This window comes from Pempheris klunzingeri, chromosome 18 (assembly GCF_042242105.1).
Source record: "Pempheris klunzingeri isolate RE-2024b chromosome 18, fPemKlu1.hap1, whole genome shotgun sequence".
Classification (NCBI taxonomy): Eukaryota; Metazoa; Chordata; class Actinopteri; order Acropomatiformes; family Pempheridae; genus Pempheris; species Pempheris klunzingeri.
This window is the reverse complement of record NC_092029.1, coordinates 11,620,010-11,635,274: the sequence shown is the minus strand read 5'-3', so window position 1 is coordinate 11,635,274 and position 15,265 is coordinate 11,620,010. Positions and strand designations below refer to the sequence as shown.

General features: G+C 40.7%; 1 protein-coding gene across 1 annotated transcript; it reads right to left on the bottom strand.

The window, feature by feature from the left end:
• Nucleotides 1–7,429: 7,429 nt before the first annotated feature.
• Nucleotides 7,430–8,437, bottom strand: gpr6 (G protein-coupled receptor 6). The gene has a single exon (XM_070849765.1). It carries the CDS (start codon nucleotides 8,435–8,437, stop codon nucleotides 7,430–7,432), a length of 1,008 nt encoding a protein of 335 aa, XP_070705866.1.
• Between the last annotated feature and the right edge of the window lie 6,828 nt (nucleotides 8,438–15,265).

The following is a 15,265-nucleotide window of genomic DNA, read 5'->3' as shown; positions in this document are numbered from 1 at the left end:
AATAAAGCAGTTGATAAATTATTGTGAAACGACAACAACAACAAAAAAACTGTAGACTTTCTGTGAATTCATCTTACTTTTGGTCAATCACTGTTGCTGTTCTTGAAATAAATAAAAGTGACTATTTTACCTTGTGTGTGTACAATACTCGTGCACAGTCAGACACTGACCTTGGGTGCAGTTTTGCTTTTCATGACACAGCGTGTTAAGTGGCCTCATGTTATGAAAGTACATGACTTACAAAAAAACTATTTTACAATAGGTCTGTCCGATCACCAAAATGCCAGATGTCGCTTTGAATTCTTCTGGTCCTGCACTCAGGTCAGACGTCATTATATAAGTTTTGCAACAGTTTTTCGGCCCTCTCTTCAGGTATTGAACCTTCCCGTCTGACCTTTTTGGCCAATTAACTTGATCTGTATCACAGCAGAAAGGTGTTATGTAAAATGTGGTCTTATCTTAATAGAATTTAATATTTCTGTCCTGTATGCTGGAAATATATTTCTACACACACCTGTCTGGCTACACGTGTATGCTAGTGCATTATGTACAGTTGCTATATTGTCTGAATCAGTGATAGAAGAATAAAAGTGGTCAAATATTTTACTTTAATTTAAGTAAAAACTCAGGAGTATTATCAGAAGTTATTTATTTATATATTATATTATTGCATTAGCTATTACTTATTAATGTATAAGAAACATTTTACTTTGCCATGGAGCTAATTTTAACCACTTCTTTGGGTAGTTTAATCTATGATAATGCATCATGTTTTATAAGATGATCGTTTTTGTGTGTCTAAAATATTAATTTGGAAAGACACCCGTGAATAATTATGAACATTGTTTTGTTGTCTCTCCATTTTCTGATGAAAAAAAGAGGTGTATTGTCCTTTCTTGTATCTGTCTTCCCTTTTTCAGCAACTACACCCTGATATGGAGGAACTTTCCTTCACCTTCATCTTTCACACTGTCACACATACAATATGATAGTTAAAATCCAATTTTCATGAGCTCATGATGTCACACTAATACTTAGTTAAAACCATGACACATCATCTATATTACATCTACATTTTTGGACTGAAATGACTACCTGACTGACTGACTCCTGCTACTATACTCATACTACATTCACATAAGAGTATTTGATGCACTGAACAAGCTGTCATCCCGAGTGATGTGTAAAAGTATCTTTATTAAGCTTATTTATTTGAAATTGCTAGCATTAAAACAGCTAATAGTAAGCAGTTAAGCCATCATGAACAGATGATAATGCAAGTCATATTCCTGAGTCCTTAGGCTGGTCATGACTGGATTTATCCCCTCAGTATCTAATTTCTCCATTAGTCATCATGGCTGTAGTCAGAGTGGTGATGAATCGCTTAACGATAATAATCTTTTGGAATTTCTCTTGAAAAGAAAACGAGGGCAGAGTAGAGGGGGAAGAATGGAGAGCTATGGGTGCAATTCATGGCATGGGGTGGAGTTCATATGTTACACAAGTGCCTTTTAAGAGTTGAGCAGTCAGGTTATGAAGGTTACACCAGTCTCTACTGCCCTGACTGAGATAGGAAGGTATCACAAAAGAGTATCAGACCAGGTAAGCTGATGGTAGTTAATGAGGCTGGATGAAGGTGTGAGTACTGGAGAGCCAGACAGTGTCGGAGAGTAAGTGAACTGTCTGCAGCCATATTCAGTTGTGAACCAGGACTTTAGAACACTGACCTTCAACGTCCGCAGTTTTATCTGCCTTCTTACGCCTCTAGTTATCTTCCCGGTCAGGTGTGACCTGTTTCACTAAGGAAAGTATAAAATATGTTTCATTCAGTATAATACTCCTTCTCTTTGGTTGGTGGGGGGTAAAATTAAGCCAGAACATGTTTGATCTTTGATTGGCCACTTCCTACTGTGATATCTTCTGATAATATGGAATCCCTCTTCTTTTTCAGTCATGAAACATGATGAATTACAAATAATTGTTGTATAGTGTATGACTGGAGCTCAAAGACCGTCTCCAACTCTATTTTAAAATATGAGCTTTCCTAACGCTCTGATCAATCCCACAACCAGAACAGTTTAGATCTGACTCAGGTTTTAGTTGCTGACTGTATCTGGATCGTCAATCCTGCGCTATTGCACTGCAGAACTGTAGACACCAGAATGTTATTATCAGGCAGAGCCTATATAGTGATAACCCTGGTAATGTTTGTGCTAATGTTCATGGGCTTCAGACAACTATACAGCAATATTCCACAGTGAAACATGGAAAAATGTAATGTAAACCTAAAAGTCATCACATACAATTTGGATCTTGGGGTGAAAACAGCCTTAAGAGAGGTCATTCTGCCCCTTTTTATGTGTTGTTTAACTTGTAAAGTAAACACAATTATTGCGAGTACAAAGCTAAAACCTTTAAACAGTGTGTTGCTGACCACAACACTTATTATGCTCATTGTACCTTGAAAAATGTCCCTCACCCACACTTACCACATCACAGTGTTTTTCTGAGAAGTCAGGGGTAGAGGAGCTAATGACCCCGGGGCCTGGTTTACGGCAGGTGTCTCTCTCTCCTAAACACACTCACAAACACACACACACACACACTTTGACACAGCATGCAGGCTTATATACCACAGGACAGTTCACAATACAGACAGCATACAGGCAGCACACGCGTGGCACACCCACCCACAATCTGGTAAATTACCCATGACAAATCCTGGGAGGTGCCAAGCTACTAACAAGTACACTCGTACGGTACAATCCTGTGCTAACACGTGCACACACACACTCACACACATACACTAGTGTTTGAACAGGCCACAGGCAGAGGGAACAAGGTAAATGACATTAGCTTTTATTACAAAGCAGATTTTATGTAGCTGATGTGGGCTCGTCTCTTCCTTTCCAAGAGATAAAGCGTGCGTTTGTGTTGGGGCTTGTCTGTGCGCACATGTGTGTGCGTGTCTGTGTGTGTGTGTGTGTGTGTGTGTACCCCTAGATACCACTGGGCTCTCCATGGGGAGTACAATCAAAACACAAATGCCACTATTAATATTTTTGTGTCTCTTATTCCAGCATGTTAAACATTCCTATGACACCACTTTCATGAAAATATGAAATGACAACTCAGGAGGGGAGCAAAATTATTTATTAATATTACACAGTCAATAATATCAAAGCCTCATCCATCGAGCTAATGGCTTACTGAGTAATAGTGATGTTTCTATGGAGAGCATTTGCTACACCACTGTAATTAATGTTATTAATGACGGAATCGTTCGGCTGTGTACTTTGGTAATTGCCCGGAGAACTGCTCAGGTCTGCACTGATCAAGCATTACATAATTCAAACATTGCTACCAGCCGCTATTTAGTCTAATGGGTGTAAAATCAAAGGGAAAGGGCTACAGGAGAATTTCAGTGTTGTTAATATTAACCTCTGCAGCTGCAGAGTCCACTTTGCTGTTGAAAGAGGATGACAAATACTTATAAATGTATTTAATGACTTTTTCTTGCTTCATGCTTCTGAAATCAGGCTCTAATGCCAACAGATGACAAAAAGAAAGAAAGAAAGAAAGAAAGAAAATGCTGTGTCTTTATTGCCTCCACAGGTGCAAAGCGGTAAATACAGCTGTGATTTTACACTGTAGCCAGAAGCAGCGCTGAGCAGTGCGTGGAACCTCCACTGGCACCAATAAATGTCGTCACACATTATGTCCAACTTCTCAGTTTGTTCACACAGACAATCGTGGATTGTGTACCCAGGATAGATGGGCACACAATCAACTGATGCTGCGTACAAGCTCATACCAAAGGTGTTAAGGATAGTTCAAGAGTACTCATAGTACTCCGCACTCACTCACAGGAGACAGATTTGAAAACAAAAAAGTCAAAATATGAAAAAGACTTTTAGCCCTTAGTATAGGTCAACCTATCCCACGCTTTCTGCAATTCAACCATTCTTCCTGGACACCTTTTGGAAAATGACAGGAATATTTACAGGAATATTGACAGGAATATTTATAGATTCATAAATGGACCATAAACATGCTATAATAAATATTCTTATAGTAACAATGGATTAAATTATGTCAAATGATGTTGGTCCTAGTGACCTGACTTGGTTTATCCCCTCCAGAGCATTTTAGCATCTTTCAGCTCATCGTTTTGGTTAATTTTTGGTGCTTTTGTGTGGTTTTCAGCTGTAGCAGGCAACTACTAAATGTACCTTGAGGTACAGTAGGATCATTATGTCCATATCTGTCTCTGAGGTCAAGAATGACTAAAAGAAGATTTTCAGCATCCATCTCACCTAAAAATGTTGTTATTTGATGTAAGTAGCCATTGTCAGGTGAAAATCTCCGGTTTGGGAAGGGGACACTGAACGCAGCGCTTTAACCTTTAAATGTAGTTAAACCTTAGTTATTTTATAAAAATGTATCACTGGAGAAATTTGCGCTTGAAGAAACTCAGTGAGCCCTGTGTACAAACAGGTGGTTGCCTGTTTTGGTGGGTGACCAAAAGCAACATCTGCTGAGGTGCAGAAAATAACAAGGTGAACAAACATCTCTTGCTCTCACAGCGCCCAGGCCTCCGTGCGTAGTCCATTAGTGGCTTCCAGCATGTCTCACCTTTCCCCCACTTTGTGAACAGTCTTAAAACTGACTGAGGGCTTCACAGCTTTCCAGCTGGAGATTATTAGAGCTGATAGCGCAGTGACCCTTATTTTTCTGACATGTGAGAACCGTTGGTAAAACGTGCGTGGGATTGAGCTGCCCAACAGACACAAAACAAGAGTTATCATAAATTCCAGTGTGAAGCCATTGTGAAGCCCACACACCCGTGACTGCTGAGAGAAAATGACAAGGAGGGTTCTGCATCATTTTGTGTAGTGGTGTTCTGAAAAATCTAGTCCAAAGGGCCACGAGGCATAAACAAATTTGAACACATACTGTACGAAAAGCAATTGTGTATGTGTGTGTTTTTTGTGTTTATGCTATAGTCTACAGGCTATATTCTGCATTTATGTATATATGTCACATGATTCACACACACTGCTCAAGTCTTGTCATTTATATGGTATTGCAATGCATGTAATGCACCGGTTTTAAATATCTTTAATCAGTTTTCTCATTTTGCCATATTTATTATCTCAAATAGCTCAGTCACTCTTTACCTGTTTCTTGACCTCTTCAAACCGTTTCTTGTACTGCTGTAATATGTGAATATCCATTTTGGAGATCATTAAAGTTTTCTCTTATTTCCATGGTAGCCTCTGTTGATTATAGCTTGAGTATTTCCGTTGACAATACATTCAATTGTACATATGAATTTGTGAGCACTTGGTCCAATAATTTCAGTTTACAGTGTTTTTCTTTTCAGTAATTATACAATCATGCTAAATAATCAGTGCAGGATTCTGTAGGTTTGGCATGAAGTAGGTCAAAGCTGGGTGTTGCACAATGTAGAATATGAGAAGATGAATCACAGGTAATGGAAAGCGTAGTGTGGGAACATAATTGCAAGGGGATGTGAGGCAGCGTGCGAGGGAGTAGAAAAGTTATTACAAGAAAGAGCAAAAGAGAATCATGAAAAAAAAGTTTCCCTGTGGATTTTCTACCTGTTATATGTACAAGTGAAATGTCTGAATGTCTTTTCCAAACTGATTCAAAGTTGTGTTTAAAAGAGTCACCAACAGATGGCCCCTTTTTACTGGAGACATTTTGACTTGTCATAGTAGGAAAAGCACGGGTGTAACTGATAACATAACAATGGCTCTGTTCTATTGTGACAATGAGCCAGCATCCACAATACCAGGACCCTGAGACTGAAGCATCTAAATGGAACTCAGCCACCATTAATTTTAATATTTACACCAGTGCTTTTCCTGCTGTGACATGTCAAAATGTCTTCCCCTATCAGAACCACATGAAGCTTGATTTTATATCCACAAAACCTAAGAATCACATCACACCTTTCCTGGCATTTCATTTTAAATGCTCATGAATACATATTACTGAGCATGTAGCAAATACATGCTAGTAAATACGTATCATGAACGCGCTGGTATACATAAACTTGCTTTCTAAAAATAAAACACTTATTGAGTATTTAGGGTGTCTGCTGATGTTATTCTTGCCATGTAAAAACATTTACAAGGACAGGATATCTGTCCTTGCATCCGAGCACACCTGCATGTCTCCCGCTCTACAGCAGTCTCCTCGTCCCCGTGTGGCACTCTGATGCCCTCAACCACTACCTGTTTAAACAGCCTGGCAGATAAACTGCTGTGTTTGTGGCTGCCAGGTTGATCCAGAGACTGTACAGAAGCTGACAGGGAGAGCAGACAAACCTATTGTCATCGCTCCTCTCAGCCTCAGTCATACACATATACACATGCCTGCGACTGCTTTAGTCTTGAGACATAATTGGGGACGTTGATGAGACAAAGAAAGGCCATTGTCTAAACAATCTTTTTTCATGTGATGCACAGACACTGCAGACTGCATAATATCTTATTAATGCATCCATATACCGGGGACAATGAGGAGTTACATGTAGTAAATAAGGAACTGCACAAGGTTACATTACACCCGTCCATTCTGGAGGGGAGGTAATTGAAATTGCCATGTTAATCGAACTCGTTTTCATACATTTGCGGTATGGCTCTATATCTGTCTGTCACGTTAACTCTTTCCCTTTCACGCACACGGAACGCACACAGGCTGAGCAAACAGGATTCAAATCTGTCTAGGTGTAAATTGAAGTTATTTTCCAGGGTTAAAGCCCTTGCTTCGCTTTCTCAATGTGCCATTAGCCTCTTCAAACAGACCCACCTGCGCTCCGGGCTGGAACGAGATGAAGATAACAAAGAAACAAAAGACGCAAGTCAGGTGTAACGTGAGGACTCCTGCAAAAGAAAAAAGCGTGCTGCACATGATGAGACACGTGATAGAGCCAATGCTGGATTTATATTTCTTTATTCCTCTTGTAGAAAGTGTACATCAAAGACAATTACATACAAAATAGAAAAATGGCACACGGTACTCACAAGTTCAAATGTTTAAACACACCAAGGGCTATACAATACTGCTTTGGCATTTCAAAAAACACGGTAAAGTGCAAGATTTTCCATTTCTTTTCTCATTTAAGTACATTCACAGGTTTGTTTTTGTCTTTTTCACAGAAGTTTCTTGTTCACAGCATTTCCAAAATCTCACCCTAACTTGTGTTGAGACATAGTAAAGTGCAGATACGGTATGCATGAGAGACACGTTTCAAGCATCACACCCCCTTTGTGTTCATAAAGCATTCACTGTCAATTGTAAGCAGATTGTCGATGGTCACAGGATGGTTTGTCTTTTTGCTCTCTGTTCTCACACACCAACACACACACACACACACAAATTGAGCCCTAGCGCCTCTTTAGACTTCACTTGGTGACCTGGACCGGTAGGCCTTATTGGCCTGAAAGCAGCCACAGAGGAGCATGTAGATGGAGCGCTGGATCTCTGTGTTTCTGTAAGCGTAGATGATGGGGTTGATCATGGAGTTGTAGGTGGCTGGCAGCAGTGTAGCATAGGTGTACACCGGTGGATACTCCCTCTCGCCCACCAGGCAGTAGATGGCGAAGGGCAGCCAGCTGGCGCCAAAAGTCCCCAAAATGATGGCCAAAGTAGAGACCCCCTTCTTAGTGGCCACATAATGCGATGTGGCAAAAAAGTGCTGCTGGAGGGCGATCTGGTGGGCGTGGTGGCACACTATCTTACAAATCTTGAAGTAGAGGGTCAGCATGAGCACGAAGATGGCGAAGAAGGAGGTGGCCAGGAGCGTGACGTTGCTCCGGGTCAAGGGGCGAACGATGCTGCAAGAGGCTGGGTTGTCCAGGCAGTTCCAGCCGAGCACCGGCAGCAAGCCCAGGAACAGAGACACCCCCCAGGTCCCCAGTAACATCAGGTGTACGTACTGCAGCGTCTTCTCCGAGAAGTATGTCAGAGCGTTGTAGAGGGACAAGTAACGGTCCACTGTTATGGCCAAAAGGCTGCTGATGGACGCAGTGAAGGAGGCCACCAGAAAGCCTACAGTGATGAGGCTGATAGTCTCAGAGGAGATCACATATTGAAATACAAAGTTCAGGATTAATCCCATGCCGGCCAGTAGGTCTGCTGTGGCCAGGCTCCCAATCAGCACAAACATGGGAGTCCTTAGCGTTGGCGTGTAGAAGATGATTGCTACTACTATGGCATTTTCACAGGCGATGACAGTGCCTGACATGCAGAGCATAATGTCCCACGGGTTGATGGGGAAATCTAATGTGCTGGTGGAGAACTCCAGGCTGCCGTTGTGCTTCGGAGAATCAGCCTCCATCCATGGGAGAGCCTCTCCAGCCCCGGGGCTCACAGAGGAGTCGTTCACCACCAGCGACTCGTTCATATCTCCGCGCTGTTGTTCCCTCTGTCCTGTGGGCAGCAGAAGCACAAGTAGATTGGTTATTTAATGGAAATGCAACTTCTCTTTTCTCCAGACTCCAGGGGAGCTGGTGAGATTGTGTCACGCTCAGTGACACTTGCACAAGGTGTTTGCCTGCCATTGCCTCCAAGTGACACTTAAACTAACCTGCTACAGTAAATATACCTACCAACTGAAATACACAAGTGCTCAATGCAAAAACGCATATAAAAAAGCACATAATTTAGCAATACCTATGGTATGATAAACTGAAATGAGACTGTAGCAGCTTAAAACACTTTTTTTTATCATTTCTATAGCATCGACTGTACAGCTCCTTTTTCGTTTGTGAATTCATCTTCAAATTCAGGGCTCTGATTTTGAGCTGGAACCAACAGCTACCTGTTAGATGTTGACTTTACCGTCCAAAACCACCTGCACAGCACAATTCAAATTCAGATTTTTGGGTGGATTTTCCCTGTAAAAGTTGTAGCAGTGAAGCAGCACCAAGAGCAGGAGCTCTCCTTGGTGCTGAAATCACACATCACTGGAAGTCCCAAACAACCAAGACTTCTTTCAGTATCATCAGTTACTTAGTCTAACTTCTTTTACTTCTTTCATTCTATACTTTTAGAAAGACTTACAGTGTGTTATATATTATTAGTATTTTGATTGCTTGCCTGTATTCCTCTAAATGATATCACATCCTATTACATCTTATTCTAATTAGTTAATTCCTGTCACTTTTTGCAGACAATTCAAAGTAAAGTAAAGCATTTGCAAACAACATGAACAATATTTTTATATAATTTTCCCCATGTGGAAGACTGTTTCTGACAAGTTTAGAATACCTACCTCCGAGACAAAAACGGTACGAGCTGAGATTTTCGCCGAAATCAGAGCCCCTCGTCCGATGATGAAATGTCAAAATCGAAATCAGAGAATGCAACGATTATTATTTCCCCTCTCTGTCTCTCTCTCAAGTCAAGCCCTTGATTTTGTTGTCCTTCCCACGCATGGGACAGACACCCAGGGCACGGGTGGTGTGAAGCATTGGCTGGCGCACAGCTCGGCGGGGAAGGTGAATGTGAGGGTGAGGAAGAGGTGCAGGAGGAGGAGGAGGAGAAGAAGAAGGAGGAGCAGGAGGACGAGGAGCGGGGACCGACGGGAGACACGCGAGGAGAGCTTTAAACCCACCTGACGTCACGGGAGAGAGAGAGAGAGAGAGAGAGAGAGAAAGAGAGAGAGAGAGAGAGAGAGAGAGAGAGAGAGAGAGAGACTATTGATGTCAGGCTCTCTCTACACCCAGCATCAAGGCTCAGGCACATTTAGGTGCTTTTTCACTTTAAATATGAAAATGTGGTAATACTGGTTTTACCTGAGGCCTGGATCTCAGGGAAACTCTTGAGAAACTTGTGCAAAAGCTAAAAGAGCAAAGTCCTGTTGTGAGCATTGTGAATATTGGAGGATAAAGTCTGGAAACAAGCCTCATGCCTTGAGACTGTAAAGTGACATTTAGTAATAAAACCAGCTCTGTCATCCTCTGAGTAAATGTTTGGTTTCATGCACACATGCTGTACAGTGGGACACGTCAACTTGTCTTAAGCACCTTGTAATTTCACCCGCTTTTCAGTGCACTATAATGGTCTATGTGCTTTTTCATGCTGTTTGTATACAGGGGTACAGAACCTCAGGAACATAATGTTCATTTGAGGGTGCTGATCATTATTGGATTTAATTATTTTGGTAAATATCAACACAAAATGGATTGTGATGAAAGTTTGCACAGAAAAGTCATTCAAACTTTACTAATATACAAACTATATTAATATACCATTTAGCTCAAGCCCTGATCTCTCTTCTTCAGACAAGCTAGACTAGTCCTGGTGTCAGTATAAATAAAGATTGATTGATTGTCAGTCTTCTAACACTTACCCTGACTAGTCTTGTTATATGATTGTTAACCATGCTAACCCCCATGCTAGCTGTCTAAATGTGTTGCCAGGGCAACACTAGGTCAATCAGCCAGTCAGTCTTTATTTATATAGCACCAATTCCTAACAAATGTTATCTCAAGATGCTTTCCACGAACATCAGGTCCAGACCAAACTCTTGAATTTTAATTTTAAAGAAAGAGATCCAACGATTCAAGAATCCCCACATGGGTGAGCATCAGGCACTCCGATAAAGAGAAGCAGTGAAGCTAATTTGACATTTAGAGCGCTTTTCTGAATCCATTTCTATTGTATGAATTCAGTGTTAGAGCACCTTTAGCCTAAATTCAGTTTATTGTATTCATCTATTTCTGAAAGCATTAATCACTGTCATCAAAGTCATTAACAATTGCTCACAAGCAAGTTACATCTACATTTAAAAAAATGTCGACTCTGTGTTGTGTTGCTATGAAAAAAGTGAAAGTGAGTAACAGTAAGACAGAGAGAAATAATTTGATCCATTGTTAACACAGTGAGTAATAACAGACAATGTAACAGATGGTGCAGACCAAAAGACTGGCTAACAAGCTAATGCACTCTGGGAGGAGGCTATCATAACAATGCTATACACTATGAAAAAAGGTGTGATCTAACTCCAGGGATGGTGGATCAGTCACCTCAGCTCCGCACCACGAACAGCACTGTGTGTTTGTATTTAAGTTGTCTCCCAGCCAGCAGTACCAGGTCCTGTTCAGTTTGATTGGTTTCAAAGCAGCACACGCTCTGCATAGCTGCAATTAGTTACAGTATCTCAGACACACACCACACGTGACTCAGTGCGTCATGCAATTGTTCATCTAGGTGCAAACATCTTGTCATACCCAATAAGTGCTGAAAGTCCTGAAACATTTTGAATGTTTCGATTTTCTTTCTTTCCTTGATATGTTAACTCACCTGTACTTTAATTCCTCCTCTTATTTGCCCAAAAAGTGCTCTAGTGTTGGAACTATTACTCAACAGCGAGGTCATCCACAGCTCCTCTCCTTCGCCCCCCATCCTGGGTCAGACGTGAAATCATAAAGTTAGGGTGAAGATCAAGGGCAGGCTTTTACTTTTATTTAAACACAGAGCCACTGCTTTGTCATGTGCAATGTGTGCAAAGCATGTATGTTCAAACTGTGTGTGGGCTGGTCACTTAAGGTGAGATACCATGGATGGGTACAAAAAAATAAAACTGATGGATTGATTACTGACATTAAGACAATTATTTTTTTAATTCTAAGTTTTCTGATTGTATTCTTTGATATACGAATGAAGAATTCTTTAATTAAATATGTGAGGATTTGCATACAGAAATCTGAACATTGGATGAAATTAAATTTCTTGATGTCTTAGAATTTAGATTAGAATTAGAATGTAGATAGGAATAAAACTGGAAAGGTTGGTGTATGTAAGTGCCACTGATGTGGAGATTTCTGGCACACATTTACATAACTCATTTCTAGAAAACGGCCGTTAAAGACATGAATTTAGTACAAAGCTACAGACGAACGGGAGAGGGTGGGGGTGGGGGGAGACGAGGGGAATTGTGGGGGATTCAAAGCAGCATAGCAATATGGTAACCAGTTCTGGTTTCCAGGCAACAGCTGTTTGGCTACCTTTTGTCAGCCGACCGGGGGCTGGAGAGGGGGTTGTCTTCATTCATAAGCTAAGCAGTCACATGAAGTGCCTAGTGACTCATGTCAAAGACCTAGGCAAATACCCAGCCACACACAGGACCAAAATACATCTTAAAATCACTTCTGATTGTTTTCCATGATGAACTAAACCAAACAAATTGAATTTCCACCAAAATAGAACCATTACCACACTGGTGCCACCCAAAAACATTTAATCTATATTCTATTTTTGTGACAACAAGCTGCTCGAAAATATCAGTGACTGGATGCATTTATTCATCCATACCCATATGTGCTGAGAGGTTTCAGTGTAATGAGATACCTGCCATTAGGAACATAAAAACATGAGGACAAACAGGGCCTTACATAAAGGGCCTCTTTTCCCTTCAAAACAACCCTTTTGAGGAGAAAAACCACAACTGTGCTGTGCACATACGCTCTCATGTGCTAGTACACAAACATACCCTTTACCTTGATACCTTTACGGAGATAATTACTTAGGAAAAGCCGGGCATGTCTTTAATTAGACAGAGAAAATGCCATTAATGACGCAACACAAAGACAATTTTAAATGATGGGAGGAGGTGGGAGTAGTGCAGTGTAGGAGACGCAGACAGATTTTACTGGAGGTTGAGGGGGGAAAATGAAGTGTAGGTAAGGAGAGGAGGTGTTATTGGACAACAGAGATGAAATGTGTCAGTCACAGTTAAATGGATATCACGGGGACACACTGTGAAGACGTAACACCTCAGTTTACTCATAAATGTCTACCTCTTCCTCTAACAAGTAATTCTCTTTTATTATGTTCACTCAGGGACACTTAGACACTTAACACAGATACTATTGACAACAAGATGAGCGGATCAGTCACAAAAGGAGTGAGTGAATGGTCACATAATCTGATAAATGGGCCTGGGCCACTGGATTGTACATGCCTCACTTCAGGTGTCATCATGAACTCGATTTTATGATAATTACACCTGCTAAAAACTTGCTGATTGCTAATGGCTAAAATCAAATTAAGTTTTAAACACTCTGTCGAGAAATTAAGCACTGGTGATGGATCTGAAGAGAAGTCTTAGAATGAAAAACTGGTGTGCCTTATTTGCTGTTTAAACCTTAAAAAATGACCCCATGGCAGCCAGTTTCCCTGCCAAAAAAATTTAATTACTAATTTTTGTGATTGAAGGTTGTTTTTCTCCCCTTTGGAGCCATGTCTGAGCAGAATCTTATTCTAAAATATGTTTTGATAAAGAGTTAAAAACCTGCATGTGTGTTGGTGATGGGACACTATTATGTAGACAAAAGTAAAATCTGTATAGCCAGACCTGCAATTTGCAATTTTGTTTAGCCAGAAACCCTCAGTTCAAAGCCGCCAGACTCCATTGACAAAAATAATAATTTTACATGGGAGCTTTTGGTCTACCACTTTCCTGATCAGTTAGTTTGCTTGTGTTGTTGTGTGACATACGTGCTTTTAAAGGTTAGTTCAGAACCTCACGATATTTGTGTAATACACAAAAACACAAACAAACTAACCAATCTAGGCAGCAGTAAACCAGCTACTCCTGTGTTTGGTGGGGTAAAATTCCCGTTTTTGTCAATGGAATCTGGTGAGTTTGAATAATACGACACAGCAGCTGTCTCTGGTTAAGAGCTTACAGGTCTATTGCAGCAGGGATCCTTTCCATAGTGTTGTCTGACCCTTAGAATAACAATCTGAGTCCATCAGCAGCAAAATCAAACTCTCTCACTGGACCTTCTTTGATCAGGCGTAGTTGCCACGCAGGATGACTTTGCAGCCATTATAACCTGGTTGTTGCTTATTATCAGCTGCAGGTTTAAGCGATCTGCTGGACCAGCTCCAGAAGTTTTTGTACCTACTAATCATTTCAAACCCAAAGTATATAAAAATAGGGCTCAAGTTTTATTTATTAGTTAGAAAACAAAGATTCAGAGAATGTAGAATCTTCTCAACTCACTGCGGAGCATGTGAAACTGACGTCACAGCAAACCCCATCCCCAATGAGAAGATAAGCTGGAACACTTGCATCTATCTATCTATCGTCAGGAACCATCAGAAACCAATGAAAGCATCCTGGGTGAGAGCAAAAGCACCCTGACTTGATCTGTACTCTCCAGAGGTCTTGTTAACATAAAGACCAAAAATGTAGAAATGTAGAGAGTCCACTGAGAGGCTTCCAAGGGGAAAAACGGACTCAATTGAGAGGTGAGGCTCTCGTGACTTTAGGTGACGTGTTATTACCAGATTGTATTCTAGATATCTGTAGTTCACTCTCAACATCTCCCAGCACTCCAATTATAATGATAGTGCTGCAGAGAATATATGGAAGATGGATAAAGCATATTCCGTCTTCTCGTGAGTTAATTCGGTTTTAAGTATAATGAAAGTTATTTTCCTTCAATTCTCCCCGCTGTTCTTTAACACATCACATGCAGAGGCACCCCCCCCCCTTCTCCTCCCGTGCAGGCTCACGAGGCACTGATGCAGAGACCAGTGGTCAGACAGTATGCCGACTGAATGTGTAGGTGTATTACAGGAAAGGCAGTCTTTATCACATTTCACATTTTCTGACACCTGTGGTTACAAGCTGAGTACTAAAAGAGCGAAAGAGAGAACGACAAGAGAAAGTGTGATAGACAGAGCAAAAGCAAAGAGGGTGCAGGATGGGTGAAAAGGGAATGGCCAAAAGGAAAAGAGAGTCAGTGAGATGAAGGTCATTACGTAAGTTGCTTGAAAGGAACAATATTCAATTAAGGAGCAAAGAGGAAACACATTAGTGTAGAAAACTGAGTGTAGGTAAAAACAATCAAATCTGTCACATTGTGTTAATAAATAAAGGTTTAATTTTGAACTAATGTACACAAAGATCAGCTGACATTTCAGAAATGCATTTGTACAAAACAAAATCAGTGTGCAGTTTTGTAAACTAAGAACTGGGTTTGGTGAAACCCACAATATATCGAGGTCTTAGTGATGTTTGCGTTTGCAGACAACGGCATGATGCGATGTTATAAAACAAATATGACGACAACTTTTCATCATATTAATCTAAAAAAAAAAAAAGTACATGTATGACTTGTATTATGTAAAACTTGTTCGAGATTACAAAAAGAAACAGTATTTATACCTTTGCATTTTAAACATATCTTAGAGGCTTTAATGACATGAAACTGGT

Excerpts from the sequence above, each read along its gene's own strand:
- gpr6 (XM_070849765.1), bottom strand. The coding sequence starts at position 8,437 with ATGAACGAGTCGCTGGTGGTGAACGACTCCTCTGTGAGCCCCGGGGCT.